This window comes from Lithobates pipiens, unplaced genomic scaffold (assembly GCF_037356315.1).
Source record: "Lithobates pipiens isolate NorthernLeopardFrog02 unplaced genomic scaffold, aLitPip1_a1.2 Scaffold_19, whole genome shotgun sequence".
NCBI lineage: Eukaryota > Metazoa > Chordata > Amphibia > Anura > Ranidae > Lithobates > Lithobates pipiens.
Genome location: NW_027507764.1, coordinates 125,125,193 through 125,149,815, shown reverse-complemented (window position 1 = coordinate 125,149,815; position 24,623 = coordinate 125,125,193). Strand labels below are relative to the sequence as shown.

General features: G+C 40.7%; 1 protein-coding gene across 1 annotated transcript in view; it reads left to right on the top strand.

The window, feature by feature from the left end:
* DNAH11 (dynein axonemal heavy chain 11) overlaps window positions 1-24,623 on the top strand; it is a 404,290-nt gene that overhangs the window by 336,561 nt on the left and 43,106 nt on the right. Inside the window, exons 67-71 of the mRNA XM_077491239.1 lie at window positions 6,078-6,282; window positions 9,718-9,882; window positions 15,376-15,516; window positions 17,271-17,441; window positions 22,837-22,959. Coding sequence (XP_077347365.1) covers window positions 6,078-6,282; window positions 9,718-9,882; window positions 15,376-15,516; window positions 17,271-17,441; window positions 22,837-22,959 — 805 coding nt within the window. The remainder of the gene's footprint in view (window positions 1-6,077; window positions 6,283-9,717; window positions 9,883-15,375; window positions 15,517-17,270; window positions 17,442-22,836; window positions 22,960-24,623) is intronic.

Below are 24,623 nucleotides of genomic sequence, written 5' to 3'. Positions count from 1 at the left end.
TGTTTGGACATGCACTGTTAACTGTGGGACCTCATATAGACACGTGTGCCTTTCCAAATCATGTACAATCAACTGAATTTACCACTGGCGAACTTCAATCAAGTTGTAGAAACATCTCAAGGATGATCAGTGGAAACAGGACACTCAATTTTGAGTGTCTTGGCAAAGGCTGTAAATACTTATATACATGTGATTTCTTTTTAGTTTTTTTAGTTTTAATAAATTTGCAAAAATTTCAAACAAACTTTTTCATGTTGTCATTATGGGGTATTGTTTGTAGAATTTTGAGGAAAATGTAATCCATTTTGAAATAAGGCTGTAACATAACAAAATGTAGAAAAAGTGAAGTGCTGTGAATACTTTCCATGTGCACTGTACTTTGTTTGGGCCGAGGCTATCGGGGAACACTGTCACCTTGAAGTGAGGGAGCAAAGTGACAATGTTTCTTTTTATTTAGGTATGCAAGACTGCTATACAATAACAAATATGTACAATGCAAACAACACATATGTTTTGTGATATTAAATACATTAAAAGCTCTTGTAATCGGCTTTCTATGCTTTACTTCTACCAACAGATTGTAGTGCTCAGTTTAGACTTATAGCAGCTATGGGAGTCTCTAGCAGATATAACAGCCAATCTGATGCTGGTGAGCTTTGGAAAATGTGCCATGATGAGCTTACTTCTCAGCTTTCACTTTTCCTGTGTCACAGTTCAGTTTAAATTCAAAATAAAAATGAGGCAGCAATGAAATGACTGGAGTCTGTATTTCACACAGTGTGTGTGGTCTCGTGCAGGGCTATAGATATTTTTTTTTCCTGGGGGGGGAGTCTTTCAAACTTAAAGGCATCATTTACACTTTAATGGTGGCTTTAAACATGTGACAGCAGAGTGCAGTCATGAGGCTTTGCAATGCAGCTCAGCACAAATTATCCCCATTTAACTGAATAGAACGCAATGCACGTAGTTGTGGTGTGGTAGTGTACTCATTAGTACAGCAAGCTCTTCCTAAGCTCCCTAGTTTTTTTTTTCGTTCAGCCCGCTGGGTTGAACTAAAAAAAACTTACCGTGTGAACCAGAATTTAGAACCTATTTTTTTAGGTTCTAAATGGCCATGGAATGGCAAATATACCATGAATTGAACAAGGCAGTTGCAATTCAACTGCTCAAATTCCGCACCATGTGAACAAAAAACAAATAAGAAATATACACAAAGAGCAGCTCCCTAGAAAAGTGAAAACAAACACCTGTAGAGTGATAACGATGATTAAGGGCGCTCTGCAAAAAATATTAATCTAAACCACTACTTTGCAAAAAATTTCTGAACCACTAAATTAAAATGGCTGAAAAAAATGCTTAAACCAATGTGATCATCACCAAAGTGAAAAATATGCACAAATATAATAACAATGATTATACTGGAAAAATAGTGGACATCAGTGAATACCATGAATACCTACAGCCAGGATCCCAGATGTTCCAATTTTTGTCAGCTGCTCAGCCTGTTCACCTGAGTGATGGGCTGAAAAGAGTCACTGTTGTCAGCATGTATCTGCACATCCAGTGGTCCCCATGTTTAAGCTCCAGGGGACAAAGCAAAACACATTGGGATGTGGCCTGGCGGAAACCTGAGCTGAGATAGTCTCTCCCATCACTACTACATTACTCTCTTTTCCCTTTAGTGACTACAGGATCTGGGATGAGCTTCATCCCTTGTTGGCAAACTCCTGCATAAGACAAGTATTTGGCGCAAATCAAAGATATTAGGTTCCCACTTGAAAAAAAGGAGTCTATAAGGTTACATATGGTGAGTGCAGGGAATGCACTACTTTGTCCAGACCAAAAAAAGGAGGGAATAAATGTTCTTTAGTTCATGGAGAGGGGGAGGGGAAAAGGGATGGGGAGGGGGGGATGGATCCGCATGCAGGGCTGCCACCTTAAAAGAGCTGAAACTTGAGCTCCTGGATTGCTGTAGATAAAGGAGAAAAAGGAGAGAAAGGGGCGCCTCTGGGTGCAGATTTTTTTAAAAGGTTTTATTTTCAGTGTAAAAAACATAAAATTTTGCACTCACATTTAGTAGGCAAAAAGTAAGCATTAAACACCAGGGGTCATCTGGGGTCCCCTGGTGTTTAATGCTTACTTTTTGCCTACTAAATGTGAGTGCAAAATTTTATGTTTTTTACACTGAAAATAAAACCTTTTAAAAAAATCTGCACCCAGAGGCGCCCCTTTCTCTCCTTTTTCTCCTTTATCTACGGCAAACTCCTGCAGCATATCCTCTACATTACTCCCCACATCAATTGAGCCTGAGCGACACACTAACAAACTGTTGGTCATAGTGGTTACCTGCTGTTAGGGACACGTTTCTGACCCTGGATGCAGAGCGATTTTATCCAAGAGCAAAAATGTATCCCTACCTGCAGGTAACCACTGGATGTGCAGGTACATGTGGATACATGTTTACAGCAGCAGACAGCCTTGGCTCTTTTCAGCCCATCACTCAGGTGTACAGGCTGAGCAGATATTGGAACATCTGAGATCCCGGGTGAAGGTATTTGCAGTATAATTGCTGCACCATGGTCATGTAAGATGTATGAATGAGACCAGAGACTGGATTTTAGCTAACCTTACTGTGCAAGTTGAGCAGGTGCAAGGGGTAACATATTGTGGTAGGCAGTAAATTCTGTGATGTATTTAAACCTTAAAAAACGTTGTCCTAAGAAAAAAATATTGTACACCGCCTACCACACAATGGGTGCCCTTTGTACCTGGTTAATATGGTTGGCTTTTATTCAGTCTTAAACTGTAGTAAACCCAGCTTTTGAACTTGTACCTACAAGTAAGCCTATAATAACGCTTACCTGTAGGTGCAGTGAATATCTCCTAAACTTGTGGTGTTTAGGAGATATTCACATGGAAAGCAGCCGTGATGTCACCGGTGCATGCGCTCTGAAGGGATGGCATAACACTTGGTTGTACTTCTGGAGAGGAGTGCAGTTCGTGCTGCACTTTTGTGACCCATTTTTAGCTGACAGCCAGCTATAGCCGCTGTCAGCTGACATCGCTCAGCAGGTCCAGGCTGTGGAAAGATCCTAACTTTAAAGTCAGGATTCACCCAGATGCCTGGACCAGCAGCTAGCCAGCCACTCCTGCCCCACCACAGCCTGGCATTCCAGTGAGCTTGGGGCAAGGGGAGCAGAGACAGGGACTGACAGTCACTGTTTTTTGCTCACTGAAGGCTGAAAAGTGATCAGCTGTCTTTGACCCTTCTGTTGTTGGTCTTAGAAGCAGCTGGGGACAGATGCAACATTGGATCAATGCTACATCCACCTAGGTAAGTATAATTTAAAAAAAAATCGTTTAAAGGAAAAAAAATCCCCCTCTCCCTCCTAAAAACCCTCCCTCCCCAAGCAAAGCTTCCCATTGTGAAATATTGCCCTCCCTCAAATATCTCCCCAAAAATTAAACCCCCCTGTCTCTAAAATATCTCCCACAGTCTAAAATATCTCCCACAGTCAATACCCTCTCCCCCAGCAGATTCCTAATTATGAATAAAATCTCACTTCATCCAATCAAACTCCCTCCCAGAAGCAAATCCCTGCCATTGACCACCCCCTGTAAACTTCTCTACAAGAAACACCCCCCTTCTCCTAAATCAAACTCATCCCCCTTTCCTTAACCCCCCAACAAAAGAAACTCCCCCAGGCTGGAATTCTTACTTCCTCCTTCCCAAAACAGAAAAGTTGATGCCTCCCCACTTACCAGACCTCAGTTTCAGCATAGCACAGAAGTAGGAAAACTTCTCCATCCCAGGTCTCCCTTCAGCTATGTCATATGATACCTTGAGGAGGAGTCCAGGAGTTTCCTCAACAGAGCACTGTCAATTGCTGGCATCTGAGACCTCGCAGTAATTTCATGCTTTTCAGGGGGGGCACTTATTAAACTGAGGGGATGGGGCACAATAGAAGGGGGGTTGTCTGCTGCACTCCGAAACTCTGATTGCTTCTACTGTGCTGATGCTGAGGCTAAACAGCAAGAACACTGTCTGTGCATTTTGCCAGGATGCTCTGGGGGGGTGGAAAACCCCTGACCCCCCCCCCCTTATCTACGCCCCTGGTCTTATGTAGCCATGTAACACTAAGAAAAAATGTCTCGTCGTTAAACAAGAGTGTCTACCCCCTGCAGCTACCTCCAGAGACTATAGCGGAATAAACCAGATTTTTTTTTTTTTAAATGGTAAACTTTATTAATAAATTTGTCTAAAACATCCATCACCAATAAATAGACCATGTTGTCTTCCCACAAAAAAGTTTTCCCCCTCCACAGACATCAAGTAGTAACCACACCAAGCGGGTGATTGAGTAGAGGACAGAGCATATTTCTTTAACCATTGACCCACCAACACTGCATGATGTATATCACCTCACGGACCTAGCAAAGCATATAGGCTAGCCAAAAAAAAAAAATTTATAAAAAAATATATACACTGGATGGGTGGGATCTCCACTAGTGAGTGATATATTTATCTCACATACACTGCTGACAGCCTACAAAATCTGCTCAACTAACCATTTCCTTTGCTTGCCGTGCAGAGGTTGGTTACTACATGATGTCTTTGGAGGGGGGAAAACTTTGTTTGTGGAAAGACAACCTTGCCTTTTTATTGGTGTTGGGTAATTAGCACTCATTTGTCTGTTTTATACAAATTTATTAATAAAGTTTACCATTATTGATTAAATTCTGGTTTATTCCGCTATAGTCTCTGGAGGTAGTCACTGCTGCATGGGGTAAACACTCTTGTTTACTGACTGAGACATTTTCTTCTCACAGTTCAGTTTGCCTTCAGTGCTGTTCATTGCAGGGCACATGAAATTTAGGTGTACCTGTATGTAAGTATCCCTGAACTTCGCTATCTATGTCTTATTGGGAAGATTTCTCTCCATTTTCTGTCCTGGAAAAACAATAGATGTGAGCGTAAATCTCTCCAAATTGAGAGGAAAGAACTTTTTTTAAATATTTCCTTCTACTTACTGCTCTGTTAAGGTTTGGGATTTCTCATTTCCTTCTGTTCTAGTAATAAAAAGAGAGGCAAAATCCCCTCAGGCCGCGTACACACGCGGGGACTGTTCGCCCAACTTTGTCCGTCAAACAGTTTCGGCAAACAGTCCGCTCAAACTTAGCATGGACGGACATGGCCACACACGACGGACGAACAGTTTGCTGAAACCGTGCGCGATGACGTGAGCGGCACGTACGATGGGACGAAAAATACGACGTCCTATACACTGCATTATAACTTTCGGCGTGTAAATCCTTTCTGAGCATGCGCGGAACTTAGTTTGACGAACAAGCCTACACACGGGCGGACTGTTCGCTCAAACAAGGTTTCAGCGGACAGTTTTACGGAATTTCCGAAAAACCTTGTTCGTCAAACTGTCCGCTGAAACTGTCCGCTGAAAGCCCACACACGAGCGGACTGTCCGCCCAAACACTGTTCAGCGGACAAAGTTGGGCGAACAGTCCGCGTGTGTGTACGCGGCCTCAGAAGTTCTTATAAGCTTTCTTCACTCCATCCAAAAGCTTTCTTCGTCTGCATTTTGTTGGCCAAAAGGTGAAATTACACTTTTAAACTCTGTTTTAAATTAACATTTATTTCAAGGCCACTTGTCTATTTGTTTTTATTCACAACCATCCTAATTAATGGTATTGTGCTATCACAGTAATACAACGGATGAACAGCCACGCAAATGTTTTATATCTCCCTAATCTATGATTACAGTCTTGCACGTTAAACAGCTCTTCTGGCTAAACTCAAGGTCGTCACCCAATTTTTCCCCATCCACCACTAAGTCTGGTAATAATAATAAAGACTGGTGTAAACAATGCTACTTACCCTTTTATTTTACAGGCTATTATATGAGGTTAAGATATACTTGAAATTATTATTATTGTCATTTAATATACTCAATGCTATGCAATGTTGACTTTGCAGTGTTAACATAATACTCCCCAAAGTCTTTCTTTATTTCCAGTTTTATGGGGCTGCATGTGATTCATTATTTTTTTATATATAATAGATATATTAAGATTGGAGACAAAGAATGCGAATACACCAAAGGCTTCCGCTTAATTCTCCACACAAAGCTTGCCAATCCCCACTACAAGCCAGAGCTCCAGGCTCAGACCACCCTGATTAATTTCACAGTCACTACGGATGGACTGGAGGACCAACTACTGGCGGATGTGGTCAGCATCGAAAGACCAGACCTAGAAAACCTGAAGGTAACACAGAAATAACTGTTAGGATTCTGTTTGTGTTGTTTTTGGGATGTGAAAGAACTAGTCTGTAAAAGTTCATATAGTGGTTAATGTTGGTTTAGGTACACGCCTAATGGTGTCTGTGGAGGTTCTTGTTTATCCTGGTCATGATGTGTACCTAGGATTAGTTAGTCATTTTCAACTGGCCTTGTTCTGTAATGTTAAAGATGTTTCACCAATCACCAGTCTTCCAGGTAGCTTTCTCAGCTCTAATGAGTGTCAGGAATATACTTGAGCATTTACAGCCATAAAAGTAATTCAGTCACCTTAATGCAATCACCATCAAAATGTGTCTGCCTTGATACATTCCATGATGATTGGATTAAGGTGACCAGGGTATAGTGTAGCTATAAATACCAGAGTATGTTGCTGACACTCATTTGAGCTAAGAAAGCTACTGTACTTTCATGAGTGGCAAAACTTCTTCAACATTACAAAACAAGGCCAGCTGAATGTGACTCACTACTTCTTAATTTATCAGGAGTGGTAGATACTCAGTACAAAACAGCCTAGAAGCAGTGCGTCACATTTTACTGGGCTTGTTCTGTAATGTTGAAATGATGTTGAAAATTCAATAGCTATCTCTGCTCAAATGAGTGTCCTCAACATACTCTGGTATTTTCTATCTACACTATGCCTCAGTCACCCGAATCCAATCACCACGGAGTGGTATCTAGGCAGATGATTTGACACATTTTCATGGTGATTTATTTCATTTAGGCTCTTTTCACACTGGGGCGGGAGGTGCTTTACCATCGGATTTGCGGTGCTATTCAGCCACTAGCGGGGTGGTGTTACCCCCCACTAGCGCCCGAGAAAGGGTTAAAAACCACTGCAAAGCAGAGGTGCTTTGCCGGCAGTATAGCCGCGCTGCCCCATTGATTTCAATGGGCAGGAGCAGTTTCAGGTCGGTTTGTAGGTGCCATTTTTTAGCGCAATAGCGCCTCCAAAATGACCCAGTGTGAAAGGTGTCTAAGGTGACTGAGGTACAGTGTAGCTAAAAAATATCAGACTATGTTGCTGAAAGTTATTTTGATGAGTGGTGAAGTGTCAATATACAGTGTATATGTGTGTGTGTGTGTATATATATATATATATATATATATATATATATATATATATATATATATATATATATATATATATATACATGCAAAAAGTTTCTGCACTTTTTTTTTATATTTATTAGAGATTATAAAAGTGTGAAAACTTTTTGCAGAAATATATATATAATATAGTATGTCACAAAAGTGAGTACACCCCTCACATTTTTGTGACTACTTTATTATACCTTTTCATGTGACAACACTGGAGAAATGACACTTTGGTAAAGTAGTGAGTGTACAGCTTGTATAACAGTGTAAATTTGCTGTTCCCTCAAAATAACTCACACAGGCATTAATGTCTAAACCGCTGGCAACAAATGTGAGTACATACCCAAGTGAAAAGAAGATTGCCAAGATCCTGAAACTGAGCTGCAGCACAGTGGCCAAGACCATACCACGGTTTAAAAGAACAGGTTCCACTCAGAACATACCTCGCCATGGTTGACCAAAGAAGTTGAGTGCACGTGCTCAGCTTCATATGCAGATATTGTCTTTGGGAAATAGACATATGAGTGCTGCCAGCATTGCTGCAGAGGTTGAAAGGGTAGGGGATCAGCCTGTCAGTGCTCAGACCATACGCCGCACACTGCATCAAATTGATCTACAATGGCTGTCATACCAGAAGGAAGCCTCTTCTAAGGATGATGCACAAGCAGACTAAGGACATGGATTACTGGAACCATGTCCTGTGCTCTGATGGGACCAAGATAAACATATTTGGTTCAGATGGTGTCAAGCATGTGTGGCGGCAACCAGATGAGGAGTACAAGGACAAGTGTGTCTTGCCTCCAATCAAGCATGGTGGTGGGAGTGTCAGGGTCTGTGGCTGCATGAGTGCTGCTGGCACTGGGGAGCTATAGTTTATTGAAGGAACCATGAATGCCAACATATACTGTGACATACTGAAGCAGAGCATGATCCCCAACCTAAGGACACTGGGTGGCAGAGCAGTATTATCAACATAACAACCCAAAAAAAACCCTCCAAGATGACCACTGCCTTTGCTAAAGATGCTGAGGGTAAAGGCGATGGACTGGTCTGGCATGTCTGCAGACCTAAGCCTTATTGAGCATCTGTGGGGTATCCTCAAACAGAAGGTGGAGGAGCGCAAGGTCTCCACCAGCTCTGTGATGTCGTCGTGGAGGAGTGGAAGAGGACTCCAGTGGCAACCTGTGAAGCTCTGCTGAACTCCATGCCCAAGAGGGTTAGATAATGGAGATAATGGTGGCCACACAAAATATTGACACTTTGGACCCAATTTGGACATTTTCATTTAGGAGCGTACTCACTTTTGTTGGCAACGGTTTGGACATTAACGGCTGAGTGGTGAGTTATTTTGAGGGAACAGCAAGTTGACACTGTTATACAAGGTGGTACACTCACTACTTTACATTGTAGCAAAGTGTAATTTCTTGTGTTGTCACATGAAAAGATATAATAAAATATTTACAAAAATGTGAGGGGTGTACTCACTTTAAACTGAATGGGTTATATTACAAGGTAAAGGTTCACATATGCTTTATATATATTTTTTTGTACTGTGTATTTGAGTGCACATCAACCCCTTCCCTTATGTTATTAAATCCCTAGAAAAATCTTTTATTGGCACACTATGCAACCTTTCCCTTAAAAAGACATGCACGTCTGAGAATGGCAGAAACTCTATGCATATTAGGGGAGGATTAAGTGACGTGAAATATTCTCTACATATGCAGTACGTCTCTGCAATACATTTCCCCATGTTTAAATGTTTTATGAAATTCCAAGTACAGAAAAAGGCCTACTGACATAATGCAGTGGAATATCAATGCAGCATGAAGTTAGGATCACAGTGGATTTCTGTCAGATCAACAAATCATTTCTGTAATTGCTATGTTGTTAAAGGGATAAAACATGGGGGAAATGTACATGTATTGAAGAGATATTGTTTTTTTGTTTTGTTTTTTCCCTGAGACTTTAATTTAGAAAAAGGGCTGTGTTGCTCCTTTTGGCTACCACTGCTTCAATGTAAAATGTGATCATCTGCAAGCAGCTACAGCCATTAGAGACCTCCACGGTGCCATCTATTGATGATGCTACAGTTTTGTAATCACAGTAAATCATATGACTGTATTTTGATGTCCATGGTATCATCATACCAATACAGCCCAATAGCACCTAAGCACATAAATGCTTCTAGACATTCTTTGGACTTACTTCCCAGGGATCTGTAGAGGGCCTCATGAAATGTATTTATGATTTAGATAGTTGCCCGTCTCTGAGAATAAAGAATCCCTTTCTACTCTCATTTCAGTCCATGTTAACCAAGCAACAGAATGAATTTAAGATAGAACTGAAGCGCTTGGAAGATGAGCTGCTGATTCGCCTTTCAGCAGCAGAGGGAAATTTTTTAGGTGATATGGAACTGGTGGAGAAGCTGGAGTCCACAAAATCCACAGCTGCTGAGATCCAGCTTAAGGTACAGTATGCGATTCTTTTTACAAATGATAAAGATCGCATAACTAAAGTAACTTGTGTCAGAGTGCGGCCTATGGGATAAGCCAATAAGGGTGTCCACTCACAAGTGATATTTTTGAAATATACTTTTTATTGTTTTTTATAACATACAAAACAACATTATGACATAAGATTTATTAAAGCTGTAAAGTCTATTAAACAGAAATGTTGAATCTTTTCTCCCCTTACTGGATACATAGAAGTTTGTATAGTGAGTGTGGTTAAACTATATACAAGGTAGGAAAAATCTACATCTTACAAAGAAAAAGTAGTTTGACTGTCTCCTATCTTCCTGACTTTTGAGGGGTGTAGCCAGGGCTCGAGTCCTGCTGGAACGCATGGGAACGGCGTTCCCTTACTATTTCCACAACGGGAACGCCGTTCCCATTAGCCACCTGAGGCTATTCAGTGCGTAGTCCGCCGCTCCTCGGCCGCCCGAGTGACTGGTTGCTAGGCTAGGGCCGCTCCGCGTCTAGCAACCGGTCACATGACGTCGGCCGTACACGTGGGCACGCACTGGCAGGAGTCAGTGGGCAGTGCGCATACGGCCTCCAGCGCAGCCAGCGACAGACACACGCCGCTTGGATCCGGACTGTCTCCTCCCTCCCCTCTACCCAGTGCCAGACAGTCCTGGCCTCCTGGGGCCACAGCCGCTGCACTGCTACCAGTTTTACTTCTCTCCCAAGAAGTAAACCAGGTTAGTCACTAGTGTGTTATTAAGTTGCACTCTGCAATACCCTGCCAATACTCTGCATTACCCAATACTCTGCAATACCCTGCCATACTCTGCAATACCCTGACAATACTCTGCAATACCCTGACAATACTCTGCAATACCCAATACTCTGCAATACCCTGCCAATACTCTGCATTACCCAATACTCTGCATTACCCAATACTCTGCAATACCCTGCCAATACTCTGCATTACCCAATACTCTGCAATACCCTGCCAGTACTCTGAAATACCCTGCCAATACTCTGCAATACATACCCTGCCAGTACTCTGCTATACCCTGCCAGTACTCTGCAATACCCTGCCAGTACTCTGCAATACCCTGCCAATACTCAGCAATACACACCCGGCAAGTACTCTGCAATACCCTGCCAATACTCTGCAATACCCTGCCAATACTCTGCAATACATACCCTGCCAATACTCTGCAATACATACCCTGCCAATACTCTGCAATACATACCCTGCCAATACTCTGCAATACCCCGCCAATACTCTGCAATACCCCGCCAATACTCTGCAATACTTACCCTGCCAATACTCTGCAATACTTACCCTGCCAATACTCTGCAATACTTAACCTGCCAATACTCTGCAATACATACCCTGCTGATACTTACACTGCCAATACTCTGCAATACCCTGCCAATACTCTGCAATACATACCCTGCCGATACTTACTCTGCAATACTTACCCTGCCAATACTTACCCTGACAAGACTCTGCAATACTTACCCTGCAATACCCAGCAATGCCCTGCCAATAATCTGCAATACCCAGCAATAATCTGCCATACCCTGCCAATACTCTGCAATACCCTGCCAATACTTATCCTGCCAATATTCAATACCATGCCAATACATATTCTGCTAATACCCAGCCATACCCATCCATGCTCAGCCAAAATATTATTGGGGGAGATGACGTGGATATTACAGTGGGGGAGATGTATATTACAGTGGGGGAGATGTATATTGCAGTGAGGACTATATGGTGGTGACATTTTCACAAGTTTTTTCAAATTCAATTATTATTTGCTGATCCGAAAAATGATCCGATCCGTGACTCTGATCCGAGGAACGATCCAATCCGTGAGTTTTTTGATCCGTTGCCAATAATCTTGCATGGCAAGGGCAACGTTATTCCAGTTTGTGGGATATTTTCTAATTTGCTGTATAATTTGCTGTATTTGAATTTGGAACAGGGTGTATTTGTGTTAGAAATTCCCTGTGTTGATTATTCTGTTTGACAAGTTAACTTATTTTGTTTTTGTAAACTGGCACTTTGCAATAAATGTACTGTATTTTCTGTGAAATATATATGCATATGAGCGTACCTTTTTTTTTCGGTGGGGGAGTGGATCTTGGGTGGGAGTTCCCACACTTTTTTCCCCAGGACTTGACCCCTGGGTGTAGCCATAAGAGCTGAGCGAGACCACAGATCCCAAATTTTTTCAAACCTCCGCAGGAAGTATCTGGAAAAGAGAGAAAGCTGATATAGCGGAAGAACTGAATTAATCACATTCATCCATTCATATTGTGATGGGGGAGGATCTTTTCTATGTGATAACAATAGATTGTTTTGGCATAAAAGTGCATAATAATTTATTGGTTTGGGATGGGGATGAAAGGTCATTCACTGGACCCCTCAGAAGAGTGTAGCAAATTTGATTGTAGAGTTTAAGTTGTATTAGTTTGACTTTTAGTAAATAACTGAGGATATACAAGTCTCCTTAAAATCATCAAAGTCCTGAGGAGCTAGCTGACTAATGGCTAACATTTGCCATTTATCCCTTATACAGTATAAAAGCATTGGTTCAACGTGGTAGACAATAATTCTGCACAATATTATGAAATCAATTTCGTTTTAGCTGAGGTAAAAAAAAGAGTGTCAGAGAAGGCCGCCTCTAGAGCAACAAACTGTGTACTAGCAGCATGTCGGAAATTGAAAATAGGAATTAATCTGGAGGGATCTCTCAACCAGCAAAACTTGTAAGCTTTGAAATTGGTTATTAACAAAAAGCTGATATCGAAATTTAATGCCCAGAGACGCCCAGTATGCAGCACTAGGAATTTTCAAAAACGTAGGCAGAGATGGGTTACCCCAGAGCGGATTATTATTATCTTCTTTACAAATATTCCATATAATAAACCGGAATATATTCAGTCTGGTCTTAACCTCCCTGGCGGTATGATTCGTTCTGGTTTTAGGTGCTGAAAGCGGTACAATTATTTTGCATGGAAATTTGGCGTTTTATATTGTAGTCCTGTAATTCTTAGGAATAACTCTCTTAAATCTGTTCAAACCAGAGTCTAGCAGACATCCCGGGTATGATAAAGTTTATAATATAATAAATAATAATAAAAATTATTCAATAATGTAATCAAATCCTAAAACACTGAAAAAGGGACACGTTTTGGTTGCTATGGACAATCTCCAAATTCCAGGCAGAAAAAAACAGTATTTATAATATAAAAGTGCATGCAGGGCACTGCACAGACCACTAGGGACAAAGGGGGTGTGTATTTTTTTTATATAGTACTGTAATCTGTGTGTGTTTTGTGTACTTTTACTTTTTTGAATTTGGCGCCGATCTCCGCTTCCGTACGCCGTAACATCGCAGGGAACGGAGCTCGGTGACATTCGGCACTGTGTGAATCAAGCGGAGGACAGCTTGATCACACAGCGCGGAGGACATCGCTGGATCCAGGGGACAAGGTAAATAACTTATCCGTGTCCTCCCTGTATCCAGCGTTGCGATCCCTAGTCTGGCTCGGGGTTCACCGCCAGGGAGGTTAAAGTGGTTCCCTGTACTTGACAAACTGTTTACCGATAGTCAGTGCCGGGAGAAGATCAACCAGTGCAAAGATACCAAATATTTTACCAAAATTATATGTGAGCTTATGTGGAGGAAGGGGAGAGAGAAAGCACAGCTCGCACCTCCTCCCGGCTCTCTCCTCCTTTCCTTGCTGCTTCTAGCACTGAGCTAGCAGAAGCAATGATGTTCCTGTCACTACTTCTGTCAGCCTTAGAGTAGAAGGAACCTGTGGCACCCCCATCACTACAATACATGCTGCCCCCAGGGCAGCCGTACTTTCTGCCCTCCCCTTGTCCTGGCCCTGGACAGAGTTTTAAACGATCTAATAAGAGGTCACCACAGCTACCTCTGTTGTTGTGCAAGCATTCTCTCTGGATTGGCAGAACCTTTCATGGACTTAGATCAGTTGTCCCGCTAGATATTAGAAATGACAGTTTGCACAAATATTTTATTTTGATTGGGCAACAGAAGACAGAATAATGCAAAGTTTTATTAAAAGATGTCACATTAAATAAAAAAAGCAGCAGACATGTGTAAGCCTTTATTATTTTGATTTTAATTATGAATAGAAGGGGGTTTAGGGGCCAAACAGGAACTCTTTTGAGTTAGCCGGTAGAGAGATATAAGAAGGCATTGGTTGATTCAGTGGTATTCCGCTGTGTAATAGCAACTGTTCTGATCTGTTTAGAGGCGTCCTATGGGGGAGCCTATTTCTACAACACCTGGCATGTTCTTCCCAATATTGTTACATATGTATACAAGAATGAAAGTATCTCTTTTCTAATACTAATTTTCTAATGTTATAAAGTGTCTAATAGGCCCTATGGTGAAATTTAGTTTTTTTTTTAGAATTCTTTTTGTTTAATTAAAACAGGTGTTGTGCGTTTATTCAGATGAAAAATGTATATGTTCTTCATCTATTATCTTGCTTAGTTGAAATTCTAACACGTCTAAAGTGGCTAATGTGGATTTAAAGAAAACAAATATATATGAGATTCATTCATAATACTAACAGTAGCAAATATACTTGTAATTCAATATTTTTCCCTTTTCTTCTATATAAGTGTGCCAGTTTTGTTAGCCACTGTTGGGACTTAACATTCAAGGACCATTTAACCTTCTTTGTAGTTTTCAACTAAGCTGATCTCTATATTGTAAATACAACAGAAACAGCTGGCCAGTTGGCCACCCAGTGCTAGCACATCGGGGTAGAGAGAGAGAGTTCTTAGCCCAGTGTAAGGTCCAATTTACAACTTGGAGCTTATAGAAGGCTAATTCTCATTCTCTGCAGCTGAAAGGAGAAAGGTAGTGAGTGGACAGTAAGTTGGCAGATAGTGGGGACAGGGTTAAAATGAATCTTTTGCTTTGCCTACATTCACAGCAAGAGCTCAGGTTGGTTTTAAGTTGTAAAATTATATAGGCGTACCTATGAATGATTTATCATTCTTCCCTTATTAATTACCATACCTATAAAGCTTTCAAAAGTATGTCTGAGAACTCAATTTTTGGATCAAATATTTGATTGTTGCAAAGGCCCTCTTTCAGGATTAAAGGATAACATGATACAAAAAAATCTTGTGGGTCCCATCGATACATTATTTTAATGGAATTTTATTTTAACATGGAAACCTACAATGTAAAGGAAAAAAGTGAAAAAAAAATGGATGTTGTGCAATAGCATATTTTTTCTCTGCTACCAGTAGTGCTAGCTATTGTGATGATCAAGTTTATCATTTATTACACATTTTTGTTTTTTATCCAAATTGTTTGCGGAGAAGCACTCCAGAAGTAAAGTGAACTTCTATTGTTTATCTGTTAGATGTCCAAATCCCTTTCCAAGCATTATGCAGAAATACAGCAGTCAAATCTGTCTGATGTTTGAGTATCTTTATTATATAACAGGTGGTTGAAGCAAAAGAGAATGAGATAAAAATTAATGAAGCCAGAGAACACTACAGGCCAGCCGCAGCCAGGGCATCGCTCCTGTATTTTGTTATGAGTGATCTCCGCAAAATTAACCCAATTTACCAGTTCTCATTAAAGGTAAGTCTTACTTCTGGAAACATTAGCCAAGCCTACTCCTGCACAGTATGTTATAACTGAGAGTGCCTGAAGAAAAACATGCCTGGGTTGCTTAGTTTTGGATTCTCACTTTCCTGTTTCTAGTACAAGAAAGAATGAGATTAGTTGCTTCTTGCAGCCAGGCATTTTGAGTCACGCATTACAAGAGTGCAGCACTACTAGATGCCCAAGACACCTGGTCTCAGATGTCTTTGTCCTAGGTATGTGACAGCTCCAGCGGGTGTAGTAACTCATTATACATTCCCTTCTCCAATGCCACCCGCAGTAGTCATCAACTGCTCTGCAATAGGTGTTGGTAGGACAGATGTTTGGTGTGATCAATGATACATACATGCAAAGTCTATATGTTCCCTTTATTTAATGTGCGGTGCCTCTTTGTTATTTAGGGTAGAAAGGGCTTAGCAAGTAGGCTGGTATTGACATTATGGCAACTCTGGCAGGTGCAAGGACATCTGCTGTGCCAGTAGTTGGTTTTAGGCTACTGTTCCAAGGGTCCATTCATACCAGCAACTAAGCTGAACCTATGATCACTGGTGTGTGCTGGGAGGATGGAGTGCTGAAGTGCCGATGCCAGCAAATCACACTTTTTTATTTGTTACAACTTTATTGAAGAGTCCCAAGTGACATTTCATACAGCTTTGTTGTAATGCAGTGGGTTCCACCACAAGCAGTATGCATGCAGTATATTTTTTTGTACACACTACCACAATGCAAATTGCCTTGTCTGAATGAACCCTAAAGTTTAGTTTTAGGCTAGTTAAAGGCCCTATTAGCTTCCCATTCTCAAATAGCTATGTTTATTATAAAAGGTAGCCTGTTGGTACCCCAAAATTTTGTGTTGTCCAGATCATGTTAATGATTTGCATTGGAATTAGGGTGGTTGTGTGTACAGTCATCCTGGTAAGCTGGGGCTGCTTTGTCCTAAGGTGATAATCAAGTCTTGTTCTTATGCTATTTTCACACTAACAACTGTAAAATGTTGTGGGCACGCAGTATGGCAACCAGATAATTATGAACCTTTAAAACAATGAATACTTCAGTAACCTCAAAATGTGTCCATATCTGTAGTCTATAAGCCATTTCAGCTGGGTGACATAGTATAGACAACATTATGACAATATATGTCTGATACTACATATCTGTATTACAGCAATGCCTTGTATGGCTTCCTTATATAAAAACCCTCTGATTTTCCTATTTTGATAAATTATGGGGACATAATTTGTTGTTGATTATAGTAACCAAATTATTTTTTTATTTTAACACTTCACTGTAGAAATTAGATTGGTTGGCTAATTGGGTCTATGGACAATAAGTAATTTTCTTATCATCACGCTTTTGATACAGCCTCAATCTAATAGAGAAGTAGACAAAAAGATAATAAAAACAGCCCACAAAAAGAACAAATCAAATTATTTTATTATAAATATGTTGCATTTAATTTAGACTCTATGCAACGCTTCTAACCCTTTTAAACATTGTGGATAGAAGTAGCCAATAGCTATATTAAATTCCTGTGTTCTTTCCATAGAGGTGAAAAATAAACTCTACTGGCTAATAAAGCCTGAGCTCTGGCTTGCATACATAAACTTTATTTCTCATGAATTATAGAAAGACAATGGTTCTATGGTGCATGAAGCCTGTAATAATAACAGTTATTATTATTGTTCCTGCTGTGAGTTTCAGAACTGATCCATCATGTCATATCTTTATAGGCTTTTAATGTAGTCTTCCATAAAGCCATTGCACGTGCAGAGGCCTCAGAAGATGTAAAAGAGAGAGTGGCGAACCTGACTGAATGTATTACATACTCAACATTCCTGTATACGAGTCAGGGGCTCTTTGAAAAGGACAAACTTACTTTCCTGTCCCAGACTGCTTTTCAGGTAAAGCTTAACTATATGATGTACTGAAAATACTGTAATGGTAGAACAGCTTGCTGTTGTAAAAAGTTATTCTAGATAGTATGGACCTTCTGTATAAAATAAATACAGTCCATATTGCCTGTAGCAAGAAATCAGTTCATTTGTCTAGGAATTGTCTAGGAAGCAAAAGAAACTGTGAGCATAGTTGCTTGCCTCGCACAAAGCAATCAGCTCTCGTTTCATAAATGAGGCCCAGTGATAGAATGTGTCCTGAAAGGAGATCATTGGTTAATATTGATTTGGCCTTTCAATTTACTAGATTACTAAACAGAAATTGGCTTTTCGCTATGAAATAGCATATAACTAAGTTTACTGTATATCACACATCTCCACCGTTAGGAAATATGGGGGATGGCATTGCTAAAGGCAAATAGACTTTGCAAAGTGCATTTGCTCCAGAGCTTAGTAAATTAGGTAAATCTTCACTTTGCAAAGAATACCCAATTACATGCAAGGATAATGGAAAAAAAACACAGCATTTTTGTTTCACATGATTGGATGATGGAAGTCATCAGCAGAGCTTCTGCTCATTTACTAAGCTCTGGAGTAACTGCTCTTGCAGAGTGTAACGTGCACAGTCTATTTGCCATTAGTAAATCATCCCCATTGTGTCAATTATTCTGTAACATATTGGGGTTGATTTACTAAAGGAAAATAGACTGCACTTTTTTTTTTCTCTGAGCTTAGTGAATGCGATGAAGCTCTGCTGATTTTCATTATCCAATCACGTGTAAGCAAAAACACTGTTTTTTTTCCTTACAATTTAGTGGGTATTCTTTACAAAGTGAAGTGTCACCACAATCACTAAGCTCTGGGGGAAATTAGGGCAACTGCACTCAAAAGTGCAAAGTCTATTTGCCTTTAGTAAATCAACCCCATTGCCTTCACTAGGAGGTAACAAGATATCTCAAGACATCGTTCACAAGGGAATACCTATCCACACAAACATGGGAAGAGCCATCTTTGCCCACACAGTATGCAGAGGTGTGTTGTGCATCCATAGGCAGGCAGTCCCATTCATTTCTATTTGGGACACAGCGACTGATAGTCCCAGTTTGGCGGCTGTGCAGGTGCGTGTCCCTAAATGCAGACAAATATAATTTATCACTTACCCTTACTGTGAGGAATGGATGTTTCTCACATTTTTATGTAATATAACACTTACCTACAGTGTGAGGAAATCATACTTCATTCATTATACTGTGTAATATCACTTACCTCCACTGTTATACTGTAGTACTAACTGTGCTGTAATAGATCACTTACCTCTAGTATGTGGAAATATGTCATTAACTGGACTGTTTTATACTAATTGAGAAGTTCTTCAGAAGAACTGATGGAGCATCATACCAGGAATACTCAGAGACTGATGTTTGATAATGGACACAGAGACCTTTGGAGCAAAATTGGAGCTGTTTTTCATTACAGCTGATCAGACCCATAATTTGTTTCAATGGATTTTTATTAAGCATTATAAAAAAAAACAATAACATCAAGCAATTATTTTGTAACACAGCTTATGTAAAAAAAACAAAAAAAAAAAACAAAAAAAAAGGAAAAAAAAAAACGTACAGTATGTGTTTAACAGAGACCCGAAAGTGATCAAAAGCTCACACAAGTGCAAAACAACACGTAGGCTTCCATATAATACACAAAAAAAAATGGTAAAAACAGTCCCACCAATAAAGGTAGTGAGACAAAAACCCATGTGCCAGTACACACTGCATATAAGGGGCAAGGTATTCATCATTTAAGATCAAAATTAGTTAGTGCATGCAGCTCTATCAAAAAGTACCATCCTCTTTTAACAAAAACTGTGGAAAACTCCCAATAGTCAAAAGGACAGAAGCAAGGCTGCAGGCTTAACGCTGACTAAACACAAAAAGGAGAAATATTAAAGCTGGCCATAGATGGAACAATCTTCTTTCCTGCAACCACAAGCAGGAAAGAAAATTGCTTGATTCCCCCATCAACACAATCATTGGTAATAGGGGAATCCCTCCTAGGGTGCTATTGTCTTTTCCTGGTGGGGTGGGGGAGGGGGGTGAGGTAAGCCGTCCCTGCTGGGGGAACAGTGATTATTGTAACAGCCGCTAGCAATAATCTCATGTAAAATTCCACAGGCTGGTTGCACCCAAATTGATTGGTCAATCAACTTGGGTACAGTCAACCTACCCACACATGGTTCGAATCTTGGCCAGTTACTGCAGAACTGACCGAGATTTGAACCATTTATGGCCAGGTTAAGTCTAAAAGAATAAAAAAAGAAAAAAAAAATACAAGACAAAGAAAGGGGAAAAAAAGAAGGGGCGAAGAAAAAAGATCAGGTTGGCAGACTGGAGCTGGGCCAGGACCGATCCTAGTCTGTAGGATGGACCCCCAAATGACAGAGAAAAAGCCAATTGGAATGGCCATGACAGATCATCGAGATTCCTCCCTGGGTAGTTCCAGATCAAGGGGTTCCAAATATTCCAAAATGTCTTAGTTCTATTACATAAGGTGGCACCAGTTTTTTAAGTGCTTAAATATAGAACATATTTTGTTTGGCCTGAACTACAGATGGGACCCCTGACTTCCTAGCTTTAGCCAAAGTTTGTTTTGCTGGTGTGAATATAAATTATTTCAATATGAATTGATTGATAGTGTATGAGGGAGGTTTAAAATTGAACAGAGCCTCATAGGGGTTCTTGGGACTACTGTCTGCAATAACTGTGTATAATAGCTAATATACCCTCATCCAAAAACGTTTGATCCGTGGGCAGTCCCACCACACACATGACTAGAGTGGCAGCCCAAGCCATAGCCCCAAAAGCAATGGCCAGTGGCACACCGCACAAATTTGGAGACTATTGATAATACCCTGTTTCCCCGATAGTAAGACACCCCCGATTGTAAGACGTATCGGGAGTTTCAGAGGGGTTGGCTAATATAAGCCGTACCCCGAAAGTAAGACATATGTCTTACTTTCGGGGAAACACGGGGGTATTGCCGCCTCCCTCTCATCTAGCTGCGCGCCGCCTCCTGCCCACGTCCGCACCGTCCCCCTCTCCATACGTCGCCACGTCTGCCATTTCCCTCTGATCTTAATGAGCGCCGCCTCCTACCCACACCTGAGCCGTCCCCCTCTCCATACGTCACCGCGCCGTCCCCTGCACTTGTCACTGCCGCCTCCTGCTTAAAATACGGTAATGCACACAGTATTAATCATACATCAGTAAAACATACACACTGGCATACTGGGGTATCATCTGCTGTATGTAACCCAGTGGGTATCAGCAGGTGTTACACTGGATTAAATACAGCAGGTGGTACTGTATCACACATAAATCTGTTTCATCTTCCAGTATTCCACTGTTCGTTCTTACCATTTTTCATTGTTTTACATGTTATGCAATGTTGTAACAAGACATTCTTGGCACTTCCTTTTATAAAACTGTTTTGTGGTGAATACAATACTGTTCAGGTTGTTAATAAATGTTAATTTTATGGTTAAAACAAAAAATTCGACAATTTTTTTCCAATATAAGACATCCCCCGAAAGTAAGACATAGTGGGGCTTTTGGGGATAAAAAGAAAGTAAGACACTGTCTTACTTTCGGGGAAACACGGTAGCTCTACTTTTGCTACATGTTTCTTTGTTCCTGTTTTCAAAAATTAGTACCACTGAGCCATGTGCATCCATGTACTAGGGCAAATCATCTGAGCGTGCTTTGAGAGTAAGCAGGTAAAAATACATCACTAACTATATAACTATTCCACTGTACCAGGAACAGGTGTGCCACACACCAATATGCAAAATAATATTCTTCCTTCATGAAAACAGTCAGCAGGAACAGATTCTATTCTGACATTCGTGCTAGGCACAGGACAGAATTCTGTGCCCATTTTGAAACATGTCACAGTAGAATCTGTTCCCACTAGCTATTTTAATAAAGGAAGAATATTATTTTGCTTTTCAGTGTATGGCATTTCTGTTGCTGGCAAAATTAATTGCTCGGATAGTTTTGAGCTGAGCCAACACCTGAGATAAGGTTGTGGAGTCGCCTGGAGTGCCATGTGAATTATTTCCACAGATCACTATTGTTTTTGAGTAAACCATGATGTTTTCTTTGTAGGTTTCACATAATTGATACATCTGTTGCTGTATTCCCTTTGCAAACATTTGCAAATACAGTATTTACAGCACCCCATTAGCATTTCTCGTTAAAGTGTATCTAAATACTAAAATAAAATTGTAATATATTGAAACTTACCAGCCTTTCGATGTAGTCGTTGTATTCGATTTCAGGCTTTTTTCCTTTATATTTACAAAGTGATCTTGCCAGTAAAGCAGTAATGCTAATACTTCTAGCCATGCACATTCAATTCTGAAAGCACTTCCCTTTGACAGAAGTTGATTAAATGGTAAACATCTGTCAAGCAAGAACTGCAACACACTGATCAAAATGTACCTGTCCCTGATGAAATGCCTAGATGAGAATTATGCTTTTCTCTCCCCACTCCCTGCATGGGCACAGATGTGCCACAGGGCATCGGGTCTTGAAAGAACCCTTCACCACAGCTGTGCTGATTTCCTCAACCACCTGCACATGCAAAGACAGCTATCAGGAAAGTCCTAATCATTTTGCTGTTTTTGTATATGTGCAGAAACTCAACTGCACATACACAGATGCACCAACGTGGTCTGCCAGGACCCGAAGCCTGAGCAGAACCGTGGGAACATCTCTACATTTGCCATATTGGCAGTGGCCGCGTCACAGGGCAGAGCCACCTAAGAGGCCAACTGTAGTTCTGCTTTAACACACTCCCTGTCCATGTGTGACATATTTTATTCTCTGTATTGTATTTATGGAGGGGTAGAACTGCAAGCACCCCCCCATCCTCTTTTCCCCATGACATAGAGGGGAGTGATTCTGTAGTCCTTAGCGATAGCTAAGAACTTTTGTGGTAGAGCGCCGCTTGTTTTAGCAGTGTTTTACCAATGTTTCTGCACCACTTTTCGAAGAAGAAGAAGGGATTAAAAACGCCCGTGTTGCGGCTCTTCTAAAGTGCTTTTCAGGCTGGGCGCTATATACAGCACTCCCAAACCACCCCAAAGATGGTGCTTGCAGCACTTTTCCTAACGTCCCAGAAAGGAAGTGTGAAAAGACACACTGAAATGAATGGGAGGCGGTTTTCAGGTGCTATTTAGAGGCTATTTGTACAGCGAAAATGCCTAAAAACTGCCTTAGTGTGAAAGGGGTCTTAGGGATTATATACCATAAAATGTTGAAGTTTATGTTTTTGAATATGTTTTTGAATAGTATGAATTATTTCAGAGGTATGTTTAATTTTTTTTTTCTTTTTAACACTGAAGATTCTTCTGAAATTAAAGGAAATTGACCCAGTTGAACTGGACTTTCTCCTACGGTTTCCAGTGGACCAGGTTTATCAGAGCTCCGTTGACTTTTTGTCTGTTCAATCATGGAGTGCTATCAAGGTATTTGCATGATTAGGAATGTTTGTCATGAAACATGCTTCCTTAATAGTGTTTTATTTTTGTTAGTTTGATAATATTTTCAGCATATGCATCACCCATCCCTTGTTATATCCCAAGTTTACAAAAAGCCTACATATTGAATGTGACATGCCCATGACTTTCATTAGTCTCAGACTTGGCATCAAAGAGGGCAAGTTGCATATGGCACAGTTAAAAAGCAGTGTATAAGCAGTTCATAATGTGGGATAGGGGGTCATCATCTTTCCATACTGTAAAGCTTAACTGACACCTGTACCTGATTTCCAGGGACCATAACAAGTTATTACAGGAAATGTTGTCTCTGCAAATGTTTCTTATTAGCATAAATGACCATCTGTATCATCATATTTTTGTCAGATTCAGTTTCCAAAACCATTAATGCTTCACATGCTATATTAAATCATTTTTTAAGGACTCCATTACAATGCAAAAAAATGTAATACCAAATAAAACATGTAAAAAAAAATGGGTGTTTATATAATGTTATAACAAAAAACTCGCTACCGCCCTCATCTATAGCTGGCTATCGCAGTAAGTGGCATTGGGAGGCTGAAACAGGTAACAACAAAGCTTGGGGAATGCCCAGGAAAAAACCCAAGCCTACTTACCAACCAGATCGCAGACAACAAAATTATCCTAACAGTGCATTAAAAACAGGGGTTTAGTCCACACGCATTTGCAAACGCATGCGTAAGCCACAGAGCTTGGTCACGGCACCCTGGTATCTGTGGTCCTAACACTAAAATATGAGTGTCCCCACAATGGAGGCACATGCATTCTGATGGATAAATGAGGACAGGTGGACTGAAGGAGAGCCCACCCCTTCTTAAAGCTACAGGAGCACACCAAGCACTCAGCAAGTAGCACAAAGGCTGCAAAGGGGTTGGTGCACTGCTGGACCAATACAAACACCAACGTGATAACAAAAAACCCTCACCACCGCCCTCATCTATAGCTGGCTATAGCAGTAAGCGGCATTGGAAGGCTGAAACAGGTAACAACAAAGCCTAAGGAATGCCCAGGTTAAAACCCAAGCCTATCTACCAACCAGCTTGCAGACCTGCCCTCATTTATCCATCAAAATGCATGTGCCTCCATTGTGGGGACACTCATATTTTAGTGTTAGGACCACAGATACCAGGGTGCCGTGACAAGGCTCTGTGGCTTATGCCTACGTTTGCAAATGCGTGTGGACTAAACCCCTGTTTTTAACGCACTGTTAGACAGGTTAATTTGGTTGTCTGCGAGCTGGTTGGTAAGTAGGCTTGGGTTTTTCCTGGGCATGCCCCAGGCTTTGTTGTTACCTGTTTATATAATGTTAACTAGTTCTTTTAGACATTACTGAAATTTTACATTGTTGGAAATGGAGAGTAGTAGTGTTTAACCCATAACAGCCAATCAAATACCAGCTTTTAATAGTCTCTTATTTATAACATCTGAGAGGTCACTGGTAAAGCACACAACAGATTTTGGCCTTATGGCATTAAATATGTCCCAGTATTTACTGACACAGCTTGTTTGAATACAAATCCTAATTATATAGCTTGAATAAGACAGATACCAATTGATTTATGTCAGATTGTATGTACTTTGCCCAGACATGTTGGAAAACATTTTCTAGAGCT